The 24,189-nt window shown below is 38.3% G+C and overlaps 3 protein-coding genes across 4 annotated transcripts; 2 read left to right on the top strand and 1 right to left on the bottom strand.

Moving 5' to 3' along the window:
• The first annotated feature begins 8,447 nt into the window (after positions 1-8,447).
• LOC110938520 (late embryogenesis abundant protein 46-like) lies at positions 8,448-8,979 on the top strand. Its single transcript, XM_022180801.2, has one exon. It carries the CDS (start codon positions 8,521-8,523, stop codon positions 8,863-8,865), a length of 345 nt encoding a protein of 114 aa, XP_022036493.1. The 5' UTR covers positions 8,448-8,520; the 3' UTR covers positions 8,866-8,979.
• A 2,475-nt stretch (positions 8,980-11,454) lies between these two features.
• LOC110939887 (delta(12) fatty acid desaturase DES8.11) lies at positions 11,455-13,028 on the bottom strand. Of its 2 annotated transcripts, none has more exons than XM_022181468.2 (2): positions 12,929-13,028; positions 11,455-12,814 (listed from the first exon to the last, which is right to left on the bottom strand). In XM_022181468.2, exon 2 carries the CDS (start codon positions 12,788-12,790, stop codon positions 11,657-11,659), a length of 1,134 nt encoding a protein of 377 aa, XP_022037160.1. In that variant the 5' UTR covers positions 12,791-12,814; positions 12,929-13,028; the 3' UTR covers positions 11,455-11,656. The 2 variants fall into 2 exon arrangements, with proteins under 2 accessions (XP_022037160.1, XP_022037161.1); XM_022181469.2 differs by having other exon boundaries at positions 12,896-12,976.
• Positions 13,029-21,065: 8,037 nt separating this feature from the next.
• On the top strand, positions 21,066-22,424 carry LOC110939886 (delta(12)-fatty-acid desaturase FAD2). Its single transcript, XM_022181467.2, has one exon. The coding sequence runs from the start codon at positions 21,192-21,194 to the stop codon at positions 22,332-22,334; it is 1,143 nt and encodes a 380-aa protein (XP_022037159.1). The 5' UTR covers positions 21,066-21,191; the 3' UTR covers positions 22,335-22,424.
• The last annotated feature ends 1,765 nt before the right edge of the window (positions 22,425-24,189 follow it).

The following is a 24,189-nucleotide window of genomic DNA, read 5'->3' as shown; positions in this document are numbered from 1 at the left end:
GAGACTGCCTTTCAAACCCCCAGGCATATGCTGTGCAACGCACCGATCCTTACTCTGCCCGACGGAAACAACAACTTCATTGTCTACTGTGATGCTTCTAACCTTGGTCTCGGCTGTGTTCTCATGCAGCGAGACAAGGTTATAGCCTACGCATCTCGTCAGCTCAAGATCCACGAGAAAAACTATACAACCCATGACCTCGAGCTAGGCGCGGTTGTCTTTGCATTGAAGATTTGACGACACTACCTGTATGGCACTAAGTGTACAATCTACACTGATCATAGGAGTTTACAACACATCTTTAATCAGAGAGAACTTAATATGCGTCAACGCCGATGGGTAGAACTTCTCAATGATTACGACTGTGAGATTCATTATAACCCAGGCAAGGCGAATGTGGTTGCTGACGCGCTCAGCAGAAAGAGTTACGTGCTCAGTACCCGAAACATCCAAGCCCAGCACAACCTCGAAACCCTCATCCGAGAAGCTCAACATGCTTGCTTTAACGAGCGTACATTGAAGAAAGAAAGGATCTATCACGATGGAGCTCAGTTAGTAAGCAAATCAGATGGGATATTCTATTATCTGGACCGAATTTGGATCCCTAAGCGGACCGATTTGCGAAAGATTATCATGAACGAAGCCCACAAGTCCCGATATTCTATTCATCCCGGTGCAGACAAGATGTACCAGGACCTGCGTTATAAGTACTGGTGGCCGGGTATGAAAAGGGATATCGCTCTGTACGTTGGAAGCTGTTTAACTTGTGCAAGAGTCAAGGCTGAACATCAAAGACCTTCTGGCTTACTCGAACAACCGCCGATACCTATATGGAAGTGGGAGAGTATAGCTATGGATTTCATAACAAAGCTCCCGCCCACGCCATCAGGTCATGACAGTATTTGGGTCATAGCTGATCGTCTAACGAAGTCAGCCCACTTTTTGCCTATACGAGAAGACTACAAGGTGGAGCGACTAGCCCAAATCTACACCGACGAGATCATTCGTAATCATGGTACGCCTCGTGACATCATTTCAGATCGTGACGCTCGGTTCACTTCGCGATTGTGGGAAACATTTCAAGCGGCCCTTGGTACGTCGCTTAATCTGAGTACTGCATTCCACCCTTAAACCGACAGACAGACTGAAAGAACGATCCGTACTCTTGAAGACATGCTCCGAGCGTGTGTTATAGATTTTGGTGGTAGTTGGAACAAACACCTGCCATTGGTGGAATTCTCGTACAATAACAGCTATCATGCTAGCATCCAAATGGCACCTTTCGAGGCCTTGTATGGTAGAAGATGTCGATCGCCTATTGTGTGGCACGAGATCGGTCACTCGCAACTAACCGGTCCCGAGATTCTACAAGAAACGACTGACAAAATCCACCAGATAAGAGACAACTTGGTAAAAGCTCGGAACAGACAGAAAAGTTACGCCGATAAAAGACGCAAGCCCCTTGAATTTGAAGTTGGTGACTACGTACTCCTAAAGGTATCACCTTGGAAGGGTGTAGTCCGATTCGGCAAGAAAGGGAAACTCGCGCCTCGATACGTTGGACCTTTTAAGATTCTGGAAAGAATCGGAAAAGTCGCCTACAGACTTGAATTACCGGAGGAACTCAGTAACGTCCACCCGACTTTCCACGTCTCTAACCTCCGAAAATGCCTTGCTGATCATGATCTAATCGTACCGCTCGACGATCTTCAGGTCAACGAAACGTTACACTTCGTGGAAAAGCCTGTCGAAATCATGGATCGCCAAACCAAGCAGCTCAGGCGCTCTCGCATCCCGATCGTGAAGGTTCGATGGGAAGGCAAACGAGGCGCGGAGTTCACTTGGGAACTCGAAAGCGACATGAAGGCCAAGTACCCGCAGTTGTTTAAATAAATAGATCTGAAGCATCAAATTGGTAAATCACGGTGTCGTGTAGCCTTCGAGCCTAATTCCAGGACGAAATTCCCTAAACAAGGGGAGGCTGTAACACCCCGTGTTTTCGAATGTCAAAGTCAAAGTCAAAGTCCAAGTCAACTTTGACTTTCTTTGTCTGAAGACAGTCGATTTTGTGTTTTAGTTGTATTATGTGGAGTAAGTGTTGTAATCAGCAAGAACCGAAGTAATCGAATGTGTTTTAACGCGAACCGATCTACGACTGTGAATGATAGGAAGTAACAATGCGATAAAGATAACCAATCAGCAATCAAACCGATCTAACAATCAATCGAACTGGAGACTCGAATTACGCAAATTGTGGTATTATTATACGTGTGTGTGTGCCTTATGTGTTACTTGTGCGTGCTTACTTTATGTTTGGTGTGGTATTCAAGCAAATCAATCGAAAATCGAATCGAAACTCGAAAAGCAATCGAACTCAATCGAAACCGACATCGAAACATGACTTATAGAAGATTGTATGTTAGATATAGTGGTTGGGATTAAAAGTAATTTGACTAGAAACTCTATCGTATCCGTATCATCGTCCATCGAAATCGAAACGTCGAAAACCGTCGCAAAATACTCGAAGTGCGTGGCGGATCGAACAGGAAGCATCCTGATCGAACAGGCCAGCCGATCGGCTAGCATCTTGCCAGCCGATCGAGCAGCCCACTCGATCGGATCTCCCAGCCGATCGGCTGCCACTTTCCTCTTTTGGAAGCCTATAAATAGGGCTGTCATTGTCATACTTTCCATTTTTGGAAAGCTCTGACCGAACCAGCTATCTCCTTCACCTTTTCTCAGATTTCTCTCAATCCTGGTAAGTTTTCACTCTAATTCTTATACGTTCTTGATCATTACTTGATTCTACACCTTTCTATCTTTCAAAACTTGGATTTTAACCGTGAAATCACCAAGATCTAAGTGTTCTTGGGTGATGTCATCATGGTGTTCTTGAAGAACACCATGTTTTGGCCTCATTCCACTATGATTAGCTTAGATCTAACCGATTTCCACATAAACAAGTTAAGATCCATCATAGATCTAAACATCTTCATGATGTGAAGGATTGAAAGAAGGATTTCCTACTTTCTTTCAACTCTTTTACACTCAATGCTTTCAAACCGATAGAAACGGAGCTTGCACCGGCTAACTAATCATTCAAATAGTTAAAAGGTTCAAGACTCAGATTCTATAAACAAGGTTCACCGATTTTGGGTTAAACTCTAAACCGACATTCCGAACCGTTCACCGGCCGGACTTGGGTGATTCCTGTTCGAGCTAAGGGAACAAGTAGGAATGAAGGTTATCACAGTTCAACACGTTGTCAAGATACCTTGAAAGAATGACAAATAAACAAACAGCCAAGTGTTAGACGAAAGGCCGACCAGGTCAGAATTGCTGGCCGAACGGCTAGGCTGTTCGAACAGCCCAGCCGACCGGACATGCCAGCCGATCGACCGGGCCAGCCGATCGGCTAGCACATGGTCCCACACATCCAAACTTTTGAAGTATAGTATTGACGAAGTAATGTTCAATCGAATGGGTCACTCGATTGGTAAACATTACTGTTCGGATCATGAGATACCATGCTTCAACACTTAATCGTTTTCACAACTCGTTCGTAGTAGAGAATGTCATCCGATCGAACAGACTGTTCGATCGAGTGACATTCAGCGAGGACCACTTCTGAAATTCCTAGCCGATCGAGTAAGCTAGCCGATCGAGTGAGCTAGCCGATCGAGCGAACCGCTCGATCGACCGACTTGAAAGGTAGGAACACTTCAGTGTTCTCAAATACTGCAACGAAAACTTCAAAAGTTCAAATCCTCAAACACAAACACACCAGAGGAAGAAACAATCCACTCGAATGGTCCAGCCGATCGAGCCAACCGGCCGATCGAACAGGACTGTCCAATCGGATATGCCAGCCGATCGAACAGGCCGTCCGATCGAACCTGCCGTCCGATCGAACCTGCCGTCCGATCGACCAGCCCATTCGATCTATCCATACTTGTTTACTTTTCCGCGTTACTTATCGTTATGCTATCGAACTATTCAGGCTAATCTTACTCTCAGCGCTCCCTTCAATCCACAATCAATCACTGTGAGTATACTCGATCCCTTTTTGCTTTTAGCACTTTTGGGTGTTACATACGTTACCTATCAAATCACAATCAAACACAACTATTTGAACGCTGACCATTTGCATGTGCTACTTGATTAAATGAATGCTGTTTATTATCTTTACACGTGGAATGCTATCTACCTGCCTTAGCAACATAGTACTATAGTTTGGACTCAGCACCCGTTCACACGGGGGTTGTTATGGACAAATACTTGCATGGATTACGGTGGTAATCATGTATTGCGAACCGTCTCGGACGGTCAACCCGCAGTCGTTGGTATCGATGGTCCCATGTCGATAATTAACATGCATCGTTTTCCTCTGTGTACGTGCCTGGTTATGCGTAAACTATTCGAACTCTATATGCTATTATCAAACTTGTGTGCTCACCTTTACATTTTATGTATTGACTTTATTTTAACGTATGTGACAGGTGTTTAAGGTGTTAGCTTGCTAGGAAAGCGAGGCAATAATAAAGCTTTAGAGCCCATCTAGCAGTTGTAGGTCGTAGCCTACCTAGGGGTCTCTAGAAGCGAATAAACTATAGCCATGGAGCCGTTGGAGTTGTTCGATCAAGCATCTATGGCATTAGTTGTCTGTAGATCTTGTCCGGATGAGTCTTAATGACTCTGGGCAGTAATTTTAGACATTTGGTTTGTAATAAATTAAATCTGAGTTGTCGAAACAGTACTATTTGTTTGGTTGTATTCTATGATAACTTGTTTATTTATTTGGGATACGGTATGGGACGTATCACTTAACTGAATTTGTAATAATAGTTGTTGTGGAAACTTCTGGACAATCTGTTTCGCTCAGTGCCGCGCCCCGATGATTCCGCCATCGGTTGGGGTGTGACAACTAATGGTGCTTATGGTACCCTATTCGTGACACGATTTCTCGTATCATGTATCATTTCTCGTATCATCATACCATTTATAAACATTGTAACATGTATTTCACCCCCGAAGTTATAAAACTGAAAACAGTTAAAAGAAAAGGGGGAGCATGAACTCACAACTTTGCGTTCCTTGCGTCGTAAACTTCACCGGATTTGCTTATAATGCGTCGTGACCTAAACGTGTTTTATTATCGTCAGTCTCTAGACTTGTATCGTACAAGCACAAGTCACTATCTTTTGTATTTGTATTATTGTGTTAAAAATATTTTATATTTTTAACTATGTATCTTACTTATATTATTTTCTCAAAAATTAATATAAGTATCTTGTATTTTACACTTTGCACCCGAATTATGTATCTTTGTTCAAAACTTTATTTCATGATCATAACTTGTTCCAAGTTATTTATTCTATCAAGTAATATATTTTCATAAATATATTTTCTTGGATTTGTCTAAGCATGTTGTATGTGTATTTTTTTTTTTTGTATTTTCACTCCTTAGAAGTATTTAGTGTATTTTCAAGTCCTAATACACTATCATGTATAATACATACTACATACACTTAGCACAAAATTTTGGTGGTCAAATAATATATATATATATATTTTTCTCAAAAATATACACACTTAATATAAATTTTTAGTCTTGAAGAAATCATCATTTCTTAATACAAAAATTAGGGAAACCTTGATAAATGTTTCTAGATACATTTTTAGGGAATAAGTTTCTCAAAAACTTATATATTTTTCTAAGTGTCAAAATTTATAAAAATTTTGACACAGTTTCCCCTAAAAATGGAGGTTTCCCATGTTTTCAAAACATGTGTTTATTTTCTTTTAAAAATCATCATTAATCAATTTCAACAACAATCATCAACAACATACACCAATTTCTCTATTTCATGAAGTTGAAAATTTATAAAAGTGTGTAGTAACTTACTAGGGTATTTAGTAAGTCTTGTTACTCCTTAAAGTGTGATTGTTTCTTTAAAAACTTCATTTTTAAAGAATATGATTCTTTACAACTTATATTCATGTTTTCTAAAAATACTACTTCTTGTATTTTTCTTGTTACACATGTGTATCTTTACTTTATTAACCACAAAAAATAAGGTTTATTTGTTTAAGAACCAAGATTAAGTAAAACTTGTATTTTTAACTTGGTTCTTTTGAAAAACCACTCATGGATATTTAGATCTACATGCTTATCATCTTACTTTGATCTTTATTTTTAGGAAAATATAGTGCTCTTTCAAGTTCATGATCTTTTTGTGGATGATTCATAATCTTTAATATGTTCATCCCTCTTACCTTGCTAGATTATGTTTTTAATCATGATCTAGCAAGATTGTATGATGGTCTACATCATTTCTACCAACAAGCAATAACCAACAATCATAACAACTCATGTACATCTAGTTCTCTTCATATTTAAAGCTTATGTTCAAGTTTCACCTTCATGTTTCTTAGTGTTTTTGATGTTTTTGAACATGATTCATCATTAACCACTTAGAATAGATGTAAAATAGCAAGATCAAAGTTCTTACCACTAGCATAAGGCTAGGGATGATCAAGAGGGTAAATGAAGTGGATAAAAGCAAATGAAGAAGGTCCTTCAAGATCCGCTTGCACCGAGCTTCGTTAGTGACCTCCTTACACCTTAATATCACCTTAGAATGGATGGATGTGGATTGAAAATGAATGTGTGGAGAGGGGGTGCTTGGGCCGTAGCTTGAAGGGAGGAGAAGAGAAGGAAGGAGGTGATGGTGGTTGTGAAGTAAGAGAATGGAGAACTCTTGGTTATTTATAATAATTTTCCAACATTTCTTTACACCATGGGTATTATGTTCTTAATCCTTCCAACATAATCTTATAAAATAATGAAGTAAAATCAAGGGTGTAGGACCCTTGTCTAGAACCGGTTATGGGGGGGGGGGGTAGCTAGTTAGGTTTCAATTCCAAGTTACATCTTCTAGTTACATTTCAAGTGTTAATTTTAGTGTTAAGTGTGTTTAGGTGTTTTAGGATATAATATGATGTTTAAGGCCCATAACTAGCTTGGTAATGTTAGAATAATGCCTCTAATAATATTTTGATGTTTCGGGTAATGTCCGGTTGTTCGGTTTTATACCGGTTCGTTAAAGTGCTAAATTACACCTTTTAGTGTCTTTTAAGTATTCTTTTGTGACACCTTCAATTCCCGACACTGAGGGAAATATTCTGGATAATTAAAATGTAAATTCTACATGATATTCATGTGTTAAAAGCTGATTTGAGCTGAATTTAATGAAATTCTGCACTTAAAGTGTGTTTTGGGTGCTTTTTAGTGCGTATTTTAGTCTCCGGGTAGTCTAAATGTTAACCCTTGTATGTACTATAGGGTTTTAATGTATTATTGTAGTTGGACCTACACCTAGGCCCTAATTCTAATGTCTGACTGCTTTCTGCAGTTCTGTTGACACATTGTGTCTTACCGGTGAGTTTACTAGTATTTCTGACGCAACGCAGTTCATTATTGCATAATGTAATTCTTGTAGTATAAAACGTTTATGAATTCAGAAGTATAGTATGTAATCAGACAATGTTGACATTTAAGCACATAATTGCAGTCATTAAATAATAATTAAAGTGTACGAAAATTACCGGTTTGGTGCCAGTTGTCACATCCTCGTCCTCGTAAATAGGTAGAGGACGTTCAACATTTTCTCGTGGAGATGGAACTTGTGGGGAACGAAAACCAAACGGGTCGAAGGCGGGGACTTGAGGATCCATTGATAACAAATTTTGGAAATAGCCGAAAGGGGGTTGTGGTTGGGTGTTGTAAAAGGATGGGTGTGAAGGTTGTTGGTAAAAAAAAACGGGGGTTGTGTAGTATATCCGAAAGGTGGTTGTGGTTGTGCACTTGCACCGCTCGAACCACCACGAGACGGTTGCGAGCCGCGTCCCTTAGTGTTAGAGCCGACGAACTTTTTCTTGGCTTCGCGAGGTTGGTTCTCCATTGCTCGGTTTGACTTTGTGTTGTATTTGAAAGAATTTTAAAGAAGATTGAGAATTTGTGTGGTAAAAAAATTAGATTTAGTTAGTTATTTATAGGTTAAAAATATTTTTTTTTTTATTTTTCATTAAGTTACCGTTGGGCAACGTTTCAAATTTGAAAATGTGTGCGGTGAACACCCATCGCTCCCTACTACCCGCTTACACTCCCTGAGGGGTCGGCGGCAGTATTCCCGCTCGGAGACTAGCCACACTGCACCCCTCTCCGCAAACACCCCGGACACCCTTATTTTACGATGTACACCAACATATGCACCCTTGAGCACCGTTACATTTGTAGATTACATCGAACCGTCCAATGAACCAACCTCGTACATATTCCCACACGTCAAACCCTTCAAACACGTGTCATTCCATATCTCCACGTGTCAAACGTCAGTTCACGACCTCTCTCCACCCTCCAATATCCCTTCTCATACATCCATCCCAAAATAAATCAAACTTCTTCTCTCTAATCAACAAAACAAAACAAAAGCTTTTCATTTCAAACAATACAATACAATGCAAGCGGTGAAAGAAACGGCGGCAAACATCGCCGCATCGGCACTATCCGGAATGGAGAAAACAAAAGCTGTGGTAGAAGAAAAGGTTGAGAAAATAAGTACAAGCGATCCAATACAAAAAGACATGGCCACCTTGAAAAAAGAAGACCGGATCAGGCTGGCCGAGCTCCGAAAACAAGAGGCCTATAACCAGAACGCTGCTGCCGCCAGTGGTGGTCCTGGTAGTCCCACCTTCACTGCAGCTGGTCATGTTCACCCTGAAAAGAACCCCTTTCATAAACCCGGTTCTGAGGTTAAGGGTGCGAATAAATCATCGGTTGCGGTGTCGGTACAACCCAGCTAGGTTATGAATTATGGTACATGGTTTGCTTGGTGGATGGATTAATAATTGGTTTGGGACCAATATGATATGTAGAATCTTTGTTGTAACGTGTTTTGCATGATGAATTTGTTTGGGGAGACCCTGCTGCTTCATGTTTTAAGAAATGTCCGTATATCAATTATTTTTCGTGTTATGAATTTACATCGAGATAATTAGTAAACAGGTAACAAGGTGCATCACTACCCCTTTTTTAATAGTAAAATTAAGTCTTTTAAAAACTGCGTCCATAGATCTGGATGTCAATTATTTTTCGTGTTATTGAATGGGAATACAGAGCTTACATCACTAGCAGCTGGCTTTTTTATTTTTATATTTAACGAGAATTCAGACGAGTAAATACACGAGCCTCTCCCTTTGTTCGCACCCCTTCTTTTTTTCAAACGATAGTTGGATTATCCCTAGCCTTTCGCTCCTTTGTTGATCCATCTGCTCTTTATTTAATTTTTACCGTCACTCTGTTTTATTTAAGGCATGTTTGGCTAAGCTTTTTGAAACAACTTATTGATTTATTGACTTTTTGAAAAGTCATAAGCTCTAAAATGATGTTTGACAATGAGGGTGTATGTGTGTGGAAAAAACCAATAAGTCATTTTGTACTGACTTTTCCAAAAACCTAATAAGTCAATAAGATGTTTCAAAAAGCTTAGCCAAACATGCCCTTAATACCGCCCACTCGCCTGTTTTATTTAATTGTGTTAAAAAGTGTAATTTAAAAAATGTCTTATATAATTGTATTAAAAAGTGTAATTTAAAAAAGGTTGGGTTAATGAGTATAGTTAGGTGAATGGGTTCAATTTAATATGGTTTAATTGTTCATGGATCTAAACTAGATTTAAAGCTAATGAAAAATAAAAGAATCAATTATATATTTGGCTCGGTTTTAAATAAAACTTTTATCTAAATGTAAAAAAAGTTAGAGTAAATTACAAGTTTTGTCCTTTATGTTTATACCAAATTGCAGGCGGTATCATTTGCTCTTAAAATCGACAGGTTTTGTATTTAATGTTTCAAAATCTTGCACGCTATGTCCTTTGAGCCTAACCCAGTTTATTTTTTTGGTTAAATAAGATCATGTGCATGTCACATGAGGGCAAATCTGTCTTTTCCACTACCCTCTCCAATTTTCCCCAAAGTAAAGAACTCAAACCCTAAATCATTTCCCCCTCTCTGTACCAGTTCTCACCGGCAACAATATCTCCGGCACGGTTTCGGTTGGATTGAAGTCGTGTAAGTTACTCGAAATGGTTGATTTCTCCCGGAATAATTTCTCCGCTGAGTTACCGATGAATGTGTTTTTGAATTTGAGCAGTTTGAAGACGGTGAACCTAGGGTTTAAAATTTGTTGGTGAGTTGTCGGATTCATTGTCGGAGATGTTGAATTTGGAGACGTTTGATGTGAGTTCTAACCGGATTTTCGGTCGAATTCCTGCTGGAATTTGTCAAGGTAGTGGTATAAGCAGGTTACATGTGTTGTACCTTCGGAACAATAGGCTTACTGGTTCTATCCCCGCAAGTGTTAGCAATTGTTCTCAACTGGTTTCGCTTGATCTGAGTTTTAATTTACCCACCGGAAAAATACCTGAAAGTTTCCGGTACTTGTCTAAGCTTCAAGATTTGATTATATGGATGAATTTGTTAACTGATGAAATACCGGAGTAGCTTATGTATGTTAAGACTCTTGAGAATCTGGTTCTTGATTTCAATTATTTAAGCGGTTTGATTCCAGCTAACTTAAGCAACTGTACCAATTTGAACTGGATTTCGCTTTCGAACAATAAATTGGGCGGAGAAATTCCGGCAGCCCTCGGTGGTTTATCGAATCTTGCCATTCTTAAACTTGGGAAAAAGTCGTTTTCCGGCCGGATTCCACCGGAGCTTGGTGATTGTAAGAGCTTGGTATGGTTGGATTTGAATACCAATCAGTTAAGTGGGACGATTCCACCGAATCTGTTTAAGCAATCTGGATACATTGCGGCTGCGTATCTCACCGGGAAACCGTATTTGTAACATCAAGAATGATGGGATTAAACAGTGTCATGGGGCAGGTGGTGGTGATGGTAGGTGGTGACAACTGGTACAGAGAGGAGGAAATGATTTAGGGTTTGGGTTCTTTAATTCGGGAAAAAATTGGAGAGGGTAGTGGAAAAGACAGATTTACCCTCATGTGACATGCACATGATCTTATTTAACCAAAAAAATAAACTGGGTTAGGCTCAAAGGACATAACGTGTAAGATTTTGTAACATTAAGTACAATCCCGCCAATTTTAAAGGCAAAAGACACCGTCTGTAATTTGGTGTAAACATAAAGGATAAAACTTGTAATTTACTCATAAAATTAAGTAGATATATTTGGAATTTAATAAAACAATATATCGTATTATCCAAATAACGAAAAGAGAAAACAACGTAAGAAAAAACCAAAATGTAAGATAGCTTTAATAATTTGTATGTTTGTGCTTCGCTTACTTGTATATTATTATTATTCTTTATTCAATTTGAATCATTTGAAAAACTTCAACCAAAACTGACATTTCTTTTCATTATTCGATTAACCAAAACGGACAACAATAGTTTTAAATGATAACACTGTCATAACATTAGAACTTATAGGTACATTCCGAGAAGATTACAGGGAAGAACTTCACTTAAATGCTACAACATAACAATATGTACGGTTGAGCCATGCACAACTCGTAAACATTTCACGATCATTTATTATTATATGGTATACAAAGTTGGACTATCACTGATTAAAGTTTATGGTACCAATATACACCTTTGTGTTCACTATCCTCATCCGGCTCAATGTAGATACATTCCTTCGCCTCTCTCCACATCGCCTTGAAAATCGGGGTCCTATCGATCTTATAATACTCACCCAACACTGGCTTGATTGCGTCTCTTGCCTCCTTTGCATGATAATGTGGAATGTACGAGATCAAATGATGCAAGACGTGCGTATGTGTAACGTCATGTAAAACCCTGTTTAGGAACCCGAAGTCTCTATCGATTGTCGATAAGGCCCCTTTGATCCAGTTCCACTCGGTTGAATCATAATGCGGTAACGAGAGATGGGTGTGGTGCAAATATGTGATCAAAACAAAGAACACACTTACGCCTAACACGGGAACTCCATACATGCATGTTACCCAAGCAACCCCTTTTGATGCTACAAGAAGCTTGAGTGCGTAACACATAGCGAGAAGACCAACATCCGATAGAAGAACCTGAACCCGTTCGCGCTCAGTGAAAATAGGGCTTAGTGGATCAAAGTGGTTCGCGAACCGCCCGTATTTCTTTCCAGAAATATTTGTAAAGAGGTATAATGGAAACCCTAGTGTCAACCTGAAAACCAAAGTGAACACTCTACCTGGTGGGTTGTTAAGCATCTTTGAGTAAATGGCGATTTTCGACTTGCGTTTAGGGATGTAAACTTCATCGTTATCAAGCGAGTTTGTGTTGGCGTGGTGATTTCGATGGCTGTATTTCCAAGAGAAATAAGGGGTGAGGAGAGCAGAGTGGAGGATGAAACCGACGGTATCATCGATCCACTGGTACTCGCTAAAGGCGTGGTGACCGCATTCGTGACCAATGACCCACAAGCCAGTCAGGATGCTGGCTTGACAAAACCAGTAAACTGGCCATGCTAAGTAAGCTAGAGGGGTAGGGAGAAGAGGAATATATGTGTTGGCTAGGAAGTAGAAGACATAGGCTACAATGAGATCATGAACAACATAGTATGATGAACGGATGACAGATCGCTCGAAGCAATGAGCAGGGATTGCTTTCTTTAGATCGCTTAGCGAGAATGGTGGATCAACCGGGACTCGTTCCAGAATATTTTTGCCTTCCGAGGGATCCGACATCCGACCACCCGCACCCATGTTGTTGGATATCAGATAGCTAGGCTGCAAATATTCCAAAAGTAGTAATATTAGATATATGGACAAAAAGATCAAATACAAATAAAGTTAACGTAAAAAACGTACGAACTGAAATTCAAAGTTTTAAGGAAGAAAGACCTGAACAGAGAGATGTTATGTGCTAGTTCTCTTCTGTTTGGTGATGCTCATTGAGGTTCTTCATGCTTCATATTTATAATCAAAAGTTGCCAAAAAGTTTGCATCACTTCGCATGAAATTGGTGACTATTTTAATCGCCAACTACCATCATCAGGGGCGGCTAGAGGTGTTTTGGTGGTTCCCAGGAATCCCCTCGATTTGGCAAAAAATAAAAAAAAAATTAGTAGAAATCTTGTATGATTTGGAAAAAAATAGTGAGAATCTATCAAAAGGAACCCGATGAAAAAAATTTCTAGATCCGCCACTGACCATCATTCAACTTCGCTACAAATTAAGAGTGTTTAGGATAGACCAACTAATTTCCACTTAAAAAACTAAGAGGTATACTCATTAGTTTTTGCCCTTATTTTCATTTTCTATTATGGATTCTTTAGGTAAACATTAGTGGCTAAAGTTGTTTTTTTTAGATTGGCTATTTATCAACATCTAAGTTGGTTTATACAAAACTCAAAACCGTATATTACACTCTTTAAGTATTATATATAGTCGCCAATTCAGATTGGGCTGGTAAATCGTGTCTTATTGGGTTTAATAGGTCTCTAACGACGCATGTAAGATAAGTATTAAACATGAATACAACTCGCTTAACTACTTTATATATCATGTTTATACCACAGTTTTACGTTTTATGTACCAAGAAAAAGAAATGATGGATCCTAACCTCGTAATTATATTTATTTTTAAAAAGTAAAAAAAATCACGTTGTTGTGTACTTTTACAGTAAACAGGTCTAATATTATGTCATGATAACAACCTTGACGTCACCGTCCTTGATCACTGTAAATAATAACCAGTCTACTAAAAAACAAAATACTGGTGGTTCTAAAGAAACAAAATCCTGGTAGTTTCTAAGAACACTTTGACTGTCATTGATGATAACTAGAATAAAAAACGTAAGCAATTTATTATACATTCTACTAGAAAACAAACAATCGTTGGTTTAAGTTCGCATCAAAGTTATGTGACATATTATGAGTGAATTTATAATGTGGGAGTTTATATATGAAATTTATATTGTGACACATTATGAGTGAATTTATAATATATGGTTTTGTCAGGATTCAATACATACAATAGAAATTGTGGAAACAATAATTAAAGTAAAGCGGTGCCAGGTGCTGAACTGCTGATTAGAGGTGATTATATCTTTTTTTTTTTTACCGGCTAGCGCAGCTGGTACAACGATCAAACTGCCACACACACAAGTCACGTTCGATCCGTGGCAGGCGCTAGGCATCAAAACACCACGAACCGCACAACTACGTGCCAGAGGTTGTGGGTCGGCCTTGGAGTCGAACTCGTGACCACCCAGTCAGGAGCCCCACTAAAGTGGGTAAACCTTACCACTTCCCTCAAACCAATTGGATTGGAGATCATTGGCTAGAGGTGAGGTAAGATAGTGCAAACTCGAACCCGAAACCAAACTCGGGACACAATCTGAACCATCTAAAGCCAACTGCAAGCACGTGAGGTAAGACATTGGGTCAAATGCTCCTCTTCAGTGGATCATCAAAGAGGATTAGGCCGTTGGCTCGCGCTTAGGTCGACGTATCGCAAGACCAGATTATGCGGTGCAAAAAAAGGTATGCAATTGTGGGAGAGGGTCACGGCTAGGTTTCATCCATTCATGGATCAAGAAGTGTATCACAGCGTTGATAGATGTAGTTTAAACTTTAAAGTACCAATGATCTCTTGGCCTAGTGGTCGGGGGTGGGAAGCTTTGCTTCTCTTAGAGGTCCTGAATTCAAATCCAGGCTAGGGAGATTTTAATACTAACTTGGTGATACTAACTACTAACCCGGTTTTTGCAATGTTTATCAAAATAAATCAAAAACCAACAAACAAGAATAATAATCCAAGACTTATCCTAACCCTAATTGAATAAACAAGGAAACAAAATATTAGTTAAAAATTACATAAAGAAAAAAACAAAAATTATATATTGATTTTGATCTTCATCCTTTGAAAGAGGAATACTAGCTAGTTGGATATTGATCGTTGACGTACACTGATGTCATACATTGTGTGACAATTCCATTGTCTGCAATACACTTTTTCTTCTGTAGACAAAGAGTGCTCGCATGGATTGTAGACAAAGAGTGCTCGCAGGGCTGGCGAATATAATGGTGGCATCGAGTCAGTGAGAGACGGCTGATAGTACTGTGCCGTACTCGTCTGCTGGGTGGCGTTTCCTTGGGCCACGGACGTGATCACTGGTCTGGTGCTGTGACGTGTTGTCTGTACAGGTGTGGATGATACTGGGGCAGAAGTGGCGGATGTCACCGCAGTTGACACCGCCTGTCTCTGTTGCCATGCAGTGTATGAAAGAGAGTGCTCCGACACCGACCCATAGGTGATGGCCGGGATTTCCTGAAAACCAGGTGGGATCTCTGCTTCAAATTCTAGGTCAAGAGACCTGGTTACTGCTGGTGATGCAGGAGTTGTAGTAGCTGTAGAGATTGTCATGGATGGCGGGTGGCTGGACGTCACCGCCGAATTTGGCGTTGTTGTTGCCGTGTTTTGACCGCTTGCCGTTGGGTACAAGTTGTCTGGTGCTACCGTAGGTCCCACGGATGACGCCAATGAAGAAACACTGACCTGAACGGTTAGGCTCCGGTAAATACTTCAATGCTTAGCGATCCGAACAACTGGCTGCAAAACAAAACACCGTTAGGACTCGTTACAGGAATGGGATTATTCCTGTAACCACCCTCCGGTGTGAGAATAAGTCTCGGTAATTTGGGAGTAAGAAAGTATAGAGAGGGAGAAAGTTCGTGAGAGCAGAATGTCCATACCTTTGACGTTTACCTCTATTTATAGTTTCTGATTATGATTAGGGTTTCCTGTATGTTAGGAGTTCATCTGGTGAGTTAGGGATTTTCATAATCTTCCCAGAATATCGGAGATTTAGTTGCTTAGTTTATCCATGCAGAATAGAATATTCTAGAATAAACGTGAGTTTAGTTGATTATTTATAATAAAATAATAGGTGATGACTGGATCGGGTCAGCCGGTCCGGGTCATACCTTGTCAGTAGGCAGTTATGCCTCATAGGAATCGGTTTGTTAGTTATCACACCTTTTAACCATATATAAATATGAGTGGTCGTATCATAACCAATGCATCGTATTTTCAGGTTATTTACATCTCAGTTTTCCCCCATCCATTTCACTTATTCGCATACCATAGTTAGTCCACCTGTAGTGGGGCGCTATGTATGGGAATTTTTGGCAGGTCGCGTCCCATAGTGCCCCGAACACCACGACGGGCGGCGCTGTGGGGAAGAAAATGGTGGGGGCGGTATGGTGATAGCGGCGTGATGGAGAGGATTTTCAAAACTTTGACCAATCAAAAAATAGTTAGTGTTTTTTTAATTAATTAATAAAAATGAAAATTAATAATCAGGTAATGATGGGTAGGGGCTTTATAACTACGGGCTCTAGTAATATAACGTCCCATAAAGCCCATGTGTGACGTGGCACGACACGTATCGCATAACGCCTACAAAAGGACTTTATGACTACGGATTACCTTCAATCATCAAAGATCAATTTGTATTCTGTGATTTATGTCAAAACTCAACACCCCTGCCCCCATTTTGCTTTAAGTTCAAGGGATATGCCAGGGAATAATTAAATAGGAGAATTTAAACTACCTTTAATTATTTATTATTTTTTTCCTTTTTATGTTGTTGATGCTGGAAAGTTTGGGTATTTTTTTATTGGTAAATTAGATGAAGGAAAACGTGAGTGTTGAATTTATTTTTAAAATCATTTGAGCAGTAAGGACGAAACATTGCTGGGTTGTATAAAACAAAATCTTTCTTGTTAGGGCTCACAATAGTTGACTACTTGACTACCGTAGTTTCTTTCAGAATCCATGCATTATCCATTATTTTTTTTCATTTATAGGGCTCACAATAGTTGACTCCTGATAGTGGCAGAGGCAATGTTACCCCTCAACTCTATATTTTAGTGTAAAAATCATTTTATACAAAAATATCCCTAGTCCCTCAGGGGAAAAAAAAACTAGGATACCCTGAATTTTTGGACTAGCTTCGCCAATGCTGTCGTAGTTTTTTTCAGAATCCATGCATGATCCGTTATTTTTCCTTTTTATCATTTTTATGTAAAACTTGATCGACTTCATGTATTCTTTATTTACCAAGAAGTTTTGTTCTTTAACTTATTCACATTATAAACGTGGTAAGGCCGGTGGGTGTGGCTTAACGCCACCCCATCACCTCATCGTCCATAGCGTCCCGGGAGCACCATCGGCCAGACCGCGGCAATGAAAGGGGGGGCTCCATCCTATGCTCGTCAGCACGTTAACGAGGGGAAATTGATTTGAACGATGAAGGTGTTGGTCAAAGAGGGGCGCTATAGTGTAAAGAAGAGCTTTATACCACACCCTGCAAGTTAAAGGAATGAGCTTTAAAACCCTCTGTGTGACATGGCGGTGAGGTGACGTGATAAAGCCCCCCTAGAGGTTTTATATCACACTCTCCAGCCTAAGAGATGAAAAGTATATACGCTGGGTTAAAAAAAAAACTCACATAAATAAGGAAACTTAAATAACTTATAACAATCATTGATAATTTCAAATCAGTTAAAAGTATTGTTGTAAATAGAAAATTAAGGTTTTATATATGAGATAAAAGGTATAGCGACAACATAGTTATCTAAAACCTCGCACGTATTTCCATTTATCAAAACCTTAAAACTTTCCTAATACAGAAACAAAATGCGGGATAAAATAAAACTTTAATCTTGCAAAAACAATCTAGTTCATTTTGAACAATTAAATGTTTTCATGGAAAAGTATAATAAATACACTGAACGAAGCACTCAAGTGATCACTTCCCTAGTCTTTAGTTCTTAGACCAAAATTTTCCAAAAGTTCATTTTGAACAATTAAATGTTTTCATTGGTTGAATAGAAAGGATATAAATATATAATCTGTAAAAAACTTTAAATGACAAATTTTTATTACCTTATAATAGTTACACAATTAAATTGAATTTATCATAAAAATCGACCTATGTTAATTAGCAACACTGAAATACTATATAGCCGTGTATTACACATGTTAACAACTGAAAATATGTAATACACAAATATGTATGTTCTTCATATGATTGAAATTACGCATATAAATATTTTTATATTTATATCTTTTAAATATAACTTTTATTTAAAGTAAATGAAAATAATTTTATTGGTATGACATAAATTATAGTTATTATTCTTATTATTAATTGTTATGCTGATTTAATCAATAATTATTTATCAATAAAGTTATGATTTAAATTAACGATTTGTATATGATAAGTAAAATATTTTCATGAGTAAGACTTCAAAAAAGAATCAACAACGGAAATTACTGATCATCAATGGTATATTCAGACAATGATAGTATATTCAGACAATGATAGTTAACTTTAATAGAAAAAAATAAATTTAAACTAAATTATTGACGATTTTCTATATATATATATATATATATATCAAAATAACACGTTCCAAATAAATTAAAAAATCGTGTAGCTTAAAATAAACAAAATCGGCACAAATTTTTATTAACATATAAACTATGTTCATGCGATGACAAACACTCCAGGGGCGGAACCAGTGCTTTGTTAGCCATAGCACGGGCTACGGCTCAAGTCGATATTGGTAGTGTATTTTTTATATATGTTTTTTCGTTCTTATACGAAGGATACCCTTAAAATAATAAAAGGATACCCCTAAGACTGTGTTATCACCACGCCATGAAGATAAGATGAAATGAAATTTTCAGCTCGACAAAAACAAAAATCGCCGGTTAACCGGAAGTTGCAGTGGTGTAGTTAAAGAACTGAAGAAGATGAAGCTATGTATTAATTAATTATAATATAATGTAAGCATCGAATACTTAAATGAAAAAGAAAAAGGGTCTGCAAAAGTAAAAAGTAACTTTCTCAATAGTCAAACTTTATTTAATGTTTTATTTTATTTAATTTCTTGTAAAGCTTTTTTTTTTGTTTTACTTTGTTTTTTAACAGCAAAGGACATTTTATTAAAGGGTTAATGGATTTAAACACCCCCAACTATTGTCATTTGGCCGCTGGCACTCTCAACTTTGACTTTAGCTCACACCACTCCCAACTTAACACATTGTTTGTCATGGCACCCCCTCGTTAAATAAGCACTAACCTGGTTAGGAAAATTAGTCTACGTGACTATTTTATCCGACGTGGCATGCTGACGTGGCGTGTTTTTGATGTTTTTGATGAGGTAGCATGCTGATGTGTATTTTTTAATTTCTTTTCACATGTATATTGTTATTGCTTTTTTTAAATCTGATTTAAATTAAATAAATATATAGGTTTCAATGAATAAAAAGATAAACAGATGATTTAAACCCACTCCCCCCTCTCCTTTTAACACCACCGCCACCATCAATTTTACCACAACCTCCTTCCCCCTTCCAACCACCGCGCCATCAACTCCACCACCCCCACCACCACCCCCTTCCCCCTTTCTGACCACCACCACCATCAACACAGTGACCACATTCTTCTCCCATTTTTACCACTGCCACCGTCGCAATGCCTCACGCGCCGCTGTTGGTCGTTAGATCGGGACCAGGACCACCGGATCTCCCATTTTTACAGAGACAACGAGTTCAGCCATTTTGTGCCAATTGAGACCATCGTCGTTGTTTGAATCGAGACATCTCCCTTGGCCACCACCACCACCGCCACGGCTCCACCTCCACCACCGCCATACGTCGCTTGTGTCTTCACCGTTTAAATGTTCCGCAACAGGAGGGTGTCGGAAGGGGGTATGGCCGGCTGGTTAGTCGGAGTAGAGAGGGAAAACGAGGTGCAGAGGTGCAGCGGTGCAACAGGAGTGTTTTGCCTGATTTGGGGTTCAATTTAATGATTTGGGGATTGACTTAGGTTTTATAGGTGGGTGGGTGTGGTGGTGATGTAGAGGTGCAACGGTGGTGGGCGGTGTGGTGGTGAAGGTGGAGCTGTGGTGGTGACGGTGGGTGCAACGGTTGTGGTGGTGAAGGTGATGAAGGTGGAGGCGTTAAATAATCACTAACCTGTTGAAGGTGGAGCTATGGTGGTGACAGTGGGTTGCAACTTGAGAAAGGGAGAAAGGGAGGTGGTGGTTGGGGTTCAATTTTTGGATCAGATTTAAAGGTGGAGCCTGATTTGGGGTTCAATTTTTTGATCAGATTAAAAAAAATAACAATACACATCAGCATGTTATCTCATAAAAACAGGCCATGTCAGCATGCCACGTTGGACAAAATGGCCACGTCAGCAAAAATAATTAACCCAGTTAGTGTTTATTTAACGACGTGGTGACACAGCAACCCATGTGTTAAGTTGGGAGTGGTGTGAGCAAAAGTCAAAGTTGGGAGTGCTATCGGCCAAATGGCAATAGTTGAGGGTGTTTAAATCCATTAACCCTTTATTAAATAACATTTAAAGTTTTATAGATAACTATATGATAACATTTTGATACGTTGTACACCCATTAATAAAAAAATATAAGTAACATATGTTTTAAAAAGTAGTAAATAAAATTATATTTGAATCTTTTAATTAAATTACTTTTATTTTCCTACTTTATTTGAGAGTAACACTATATTAAAAGGTATGTATTAAGAAATGTTGATTAACAATTTTCCTTTCAAAATAGTTTCACAGATCTTATCTCAAAATTTCGTATTATAATTTCTAAATCTTATTACATAATTGTTTAATGATTTTGTACTTTTCTAATTTTGTAAGTTGAACGTAAAACTCGAGTTTGTTTTCTATGGTTTGTGCGGTCGAGAATGATTTTTTACATAAAGTAAAAGGCAACGATCTGATGTAACGATTTCAAGCTATGAAAAAAAAGAGGACAAATCTATTAGGTATTTGTTTTACTTTATTTATTTATTGTCGTTTTTTTAGTATTGTATGATTGCACGGTGAAAAAAATTTTTTGGGATACCCCCGAGTTAATGTTCTGGTTCCGCCACTAAAACACTCACTATTAAATTAGATTATTAATATCTATAAGTACCAAACCCATCTCACCATTGTAGATCATCAGTGGCCTTGCACTTGATCTGACCACACTTGTCCAGTTTAATTCTAAAGAATTATTCTTCTAAGGCTTGCAGATATATTAAGTGAGCAGATAAGTTGAACCTAAAGATGGGTTCAGGTGGCCGTGCGACGGAGCGAAACAACTCCAGCGATGAAGCTGTTAAGCGCGCCCCGTCCTCCAAACCACCATTCACTCTTGGTGACATAAAAAAAGCCATACCACCACACTGTTTCAATCGATCCCTGCTCCGATCTTCATCCTACCTTTTCGTCGATCTCTTTTTTTCCTTCTTGTTTTATTACATTGCTGCCACATACATCATCCCCCTTCAGACCCCCTTATCATATGTCGCATGGCCGGTCTATTGGATCCTGCAAGGTAGTGTCCAGATGGGGTTGTGGGTTATTGGCCATGAGTGTGGCCACCAAGCTTTTAGTGACTACCCATGGTTAAATGACACCATCGGTTACTGTCTACATACCGGTATGCTTGCTCCTTATTTCTCTTGGAAATACAGTCACCGTCGCCATCATTCCAACACTGCTTCACTAGAGAACGACGAGTCTTTCGTCCCAAAAAAGAAATCTAACGTAAATTCTTTCGCCAAACTACTCAACACTCCTCCAGGCCGTCTCATTCGGCTTGTGATATTATGCACCATAGGCTGGCTCTTGTATGTTTGTTTCAATGTTTCTGGGCGAAAATATGAGAAATTCGCTAACCATTTTGATCCAAAGAGTCCTATTTATAGCGATCGTGAGCGGCTCCAAATACTTCTAACTGATGTTGGTCTTGTTGTTACAAGCTATGGGCTGTACAAAGTGGCTATGGCACAAGGGTTCACATGGCTAGTGTTGGTCTACTTTGCACCTTTGGTTATTGTTTACGGGTTTTTGGTGGTCATCACTTGGTTACACCACACTCACCGGTCACTACCGCACTATGATTCCACCGAGTGGAACTGGCTGAGAGGAGCATTGTCGACAATCGATAGAGATTACGGTGTTTTGAACACGGTTCTTCATCACATCACCGATACACATGTTGCTCACCATTTGTTCTTCACTATTCCTCATTATAATGCAATGGAGGCCACAAAAGCAATCAAACCAATCTTGGGTGAGTACTATCAGTTTGATGACACCCCAATAATCAAAGCTATGTGGAGAGAAGCTACCGAGTGCTTTTTTGTTGAGGCTGATGAAGGTGACAACAACAGTGGTGTCTATTGGTTCAACAATAAGATGTGAAGATATTGTAATCTCATTTCATGATCACAAGGATATGTATTAAGCTTTTAAATCTATTAATTAATGCAATAATAATTTTGTTCTACTATATTTATATATAGAAGAATCCACGTCTTTATACCAAATTAAAAAAACAATAATATAGTTATGTTAAAAGGAAAACTAAAACGATGATAAGATCGTAATTTTTAGCGGGGGTAATTTTTAGCTAGGAGAAAACCATAATTTTATTTGGAACTGGGAGAAAAACGTAAGTTTGAATTGAGGGTGCAAGCGTAATTTTGAACCGAGGGGAAAATCGTATTTTTTAGCTGGGGGCAAAAGCATACTTTTAGTTTGAACTACGGGCAAAAACGTAAATATAAACTGGGGACAAAAACATAATTTTATAGTGGGTGTAAAATAATAAACTGGTGTGAAAGCGTAATTTTGAGATAGGGGGAAAACATAATTTTATTTTGAGCTGGGGCAAAAACGTAATTTTGGCGGAGGGTAAAGTCGTAATAATTGAACCGAGGGCATATTCGTAATTTTTAGCTGGGAGCAACAGGGTAATTACATTTTGAACTTGGGGCGAAAACGTAATTTTAAACTGGGGTCAAAAACGTAAATTTAAAATGGAAAAAAATAATAAAGTGGTTGGTACAATGGTGTATTGTCAGCCGTCTATAATTTTGGCGGAGGGTAAAGTCGTAATAATTGAACCGAGGGCATATTCGTAATTTTTAGCTGGGAGCAACAGGGTAATTACATTTTGAACTTGGGGCGAAAACGTAATTTTAAACTGGGGTCAAAAACGTAAATTTAAAATGGAAAAAAATAATAAAGTGGTTGGTACAATGGTGTATTGTCAGCCGTCTATTTCGACCAATGGCAGGGAAACACTATTCCCTGCCATGGTAAATGTAGATGTAGGAAATATAGGTACAAAACTAAAAATATATTTATTTTATATTTAATTTCTTATTTAATCCTATATATATATAGGGTAGGGTTCATGCGAGAACCACCTTTATTGCGAGAACCGCGAGAACCAATGTGAACACAAAAAAAATACCTTAAAAATCCAAAAAACACACAAATTTTTTTTTAAATATTTTTCTAAAAAAGCGCTATATTTCGTTACAAAAAAAAAAAAAAAAAAAAAAACTTATTTTTCGAGTAACAGTTATGGATGCAAATGTGCATATGTATCATTTATTGGACAAATTCCGTAACATATTACCAGTAGTAGAAAAATGAACTAATTTCATTTACATTACCATCCGCAATACACTGCCTTTTACATTACCAATATTAAGAATGCACATGTGCATCATTATGTATAACCATGATATAACGTGTTCTGGTACAAAAAAATTGTGATTTTAAATGATGAAGTAGGCCCATATACATGTGTTTTGGTTTGATGGCTTGATTATATTTGTCACTTTATGATGTAATATGTTGTTTGGATGGTATAAAGGGTGTTGATGTACATGTAGTTAAGTGAAATATTGGTAATGGTATTGTATTATGGATGGTAGGAGGCAATGGTATTGTATTACGGATGATAGGAGGTAATGGTAGTGTATTATGGATGATATGATAGATGAAAGGGAAAATGTATTCAAAGTGGTGTACCAAAACACATTATAAGATGTTCATACATACAGATGTACATGTGCATTTCTAGTGTTGTTAATGTTATAACAAGTTCACACATATAGATTCACATGTGCATTTCTAATATTGTTAATGTAAAAAGTAGTACATTATGAATGGTAGTGTAACTAAAAGTGCAATTGTCTGATATTAGTAATGTATTACGGAATTTGTCAAAGAAATGATACATACGCACATGTGCATGGATAAT

The sequence above is a fragment of the Helianthus annuus genome, chromosome 5 (assembly GCF_002127325.2).
Source record: "Helianthus annuus cultivar XRQ/B chromosome 5, HanXRQr2.0-SUNRISE, whole genome shotgun sequence".
Lineage (NCBI taxonomy): Eukaryota > Viridiplantae > Streptophyta > Magnoliopsida > Asterales > Asteraceae > Helianthus > Helianthus annuus.
Note: the sequence above shows the minus strand (reverse complement) of the source record. Positions and strands in the feature narration are given on the sequence as shown.

What these genes read in the sequence shown, in the direction of transcription:
- LOC110938520 (XM_022180801.2), top strand. Translation starts at nt 8,521, where the DNA reads ATGCAAGCGGTGAAAGAAACGGCGGCAAACATCGCCGCATCGGCACTA.
- LOC110939887 (XM_022181468.2), bottom strand. Translation starts at nt 12,790, where the DNA reads ATGGGTGCGGGTGGTCGGATGTCGGATCCCTCGGAAGGCAAAAATATT.
- LOC110939886 (XM_022181467.2), top strand. Translation starts at nt 21,192, where the DNA reads ATGGGTTCAGGTGGCCGTGCGACGGAGCGAAACAACTCCAGCGATGAA.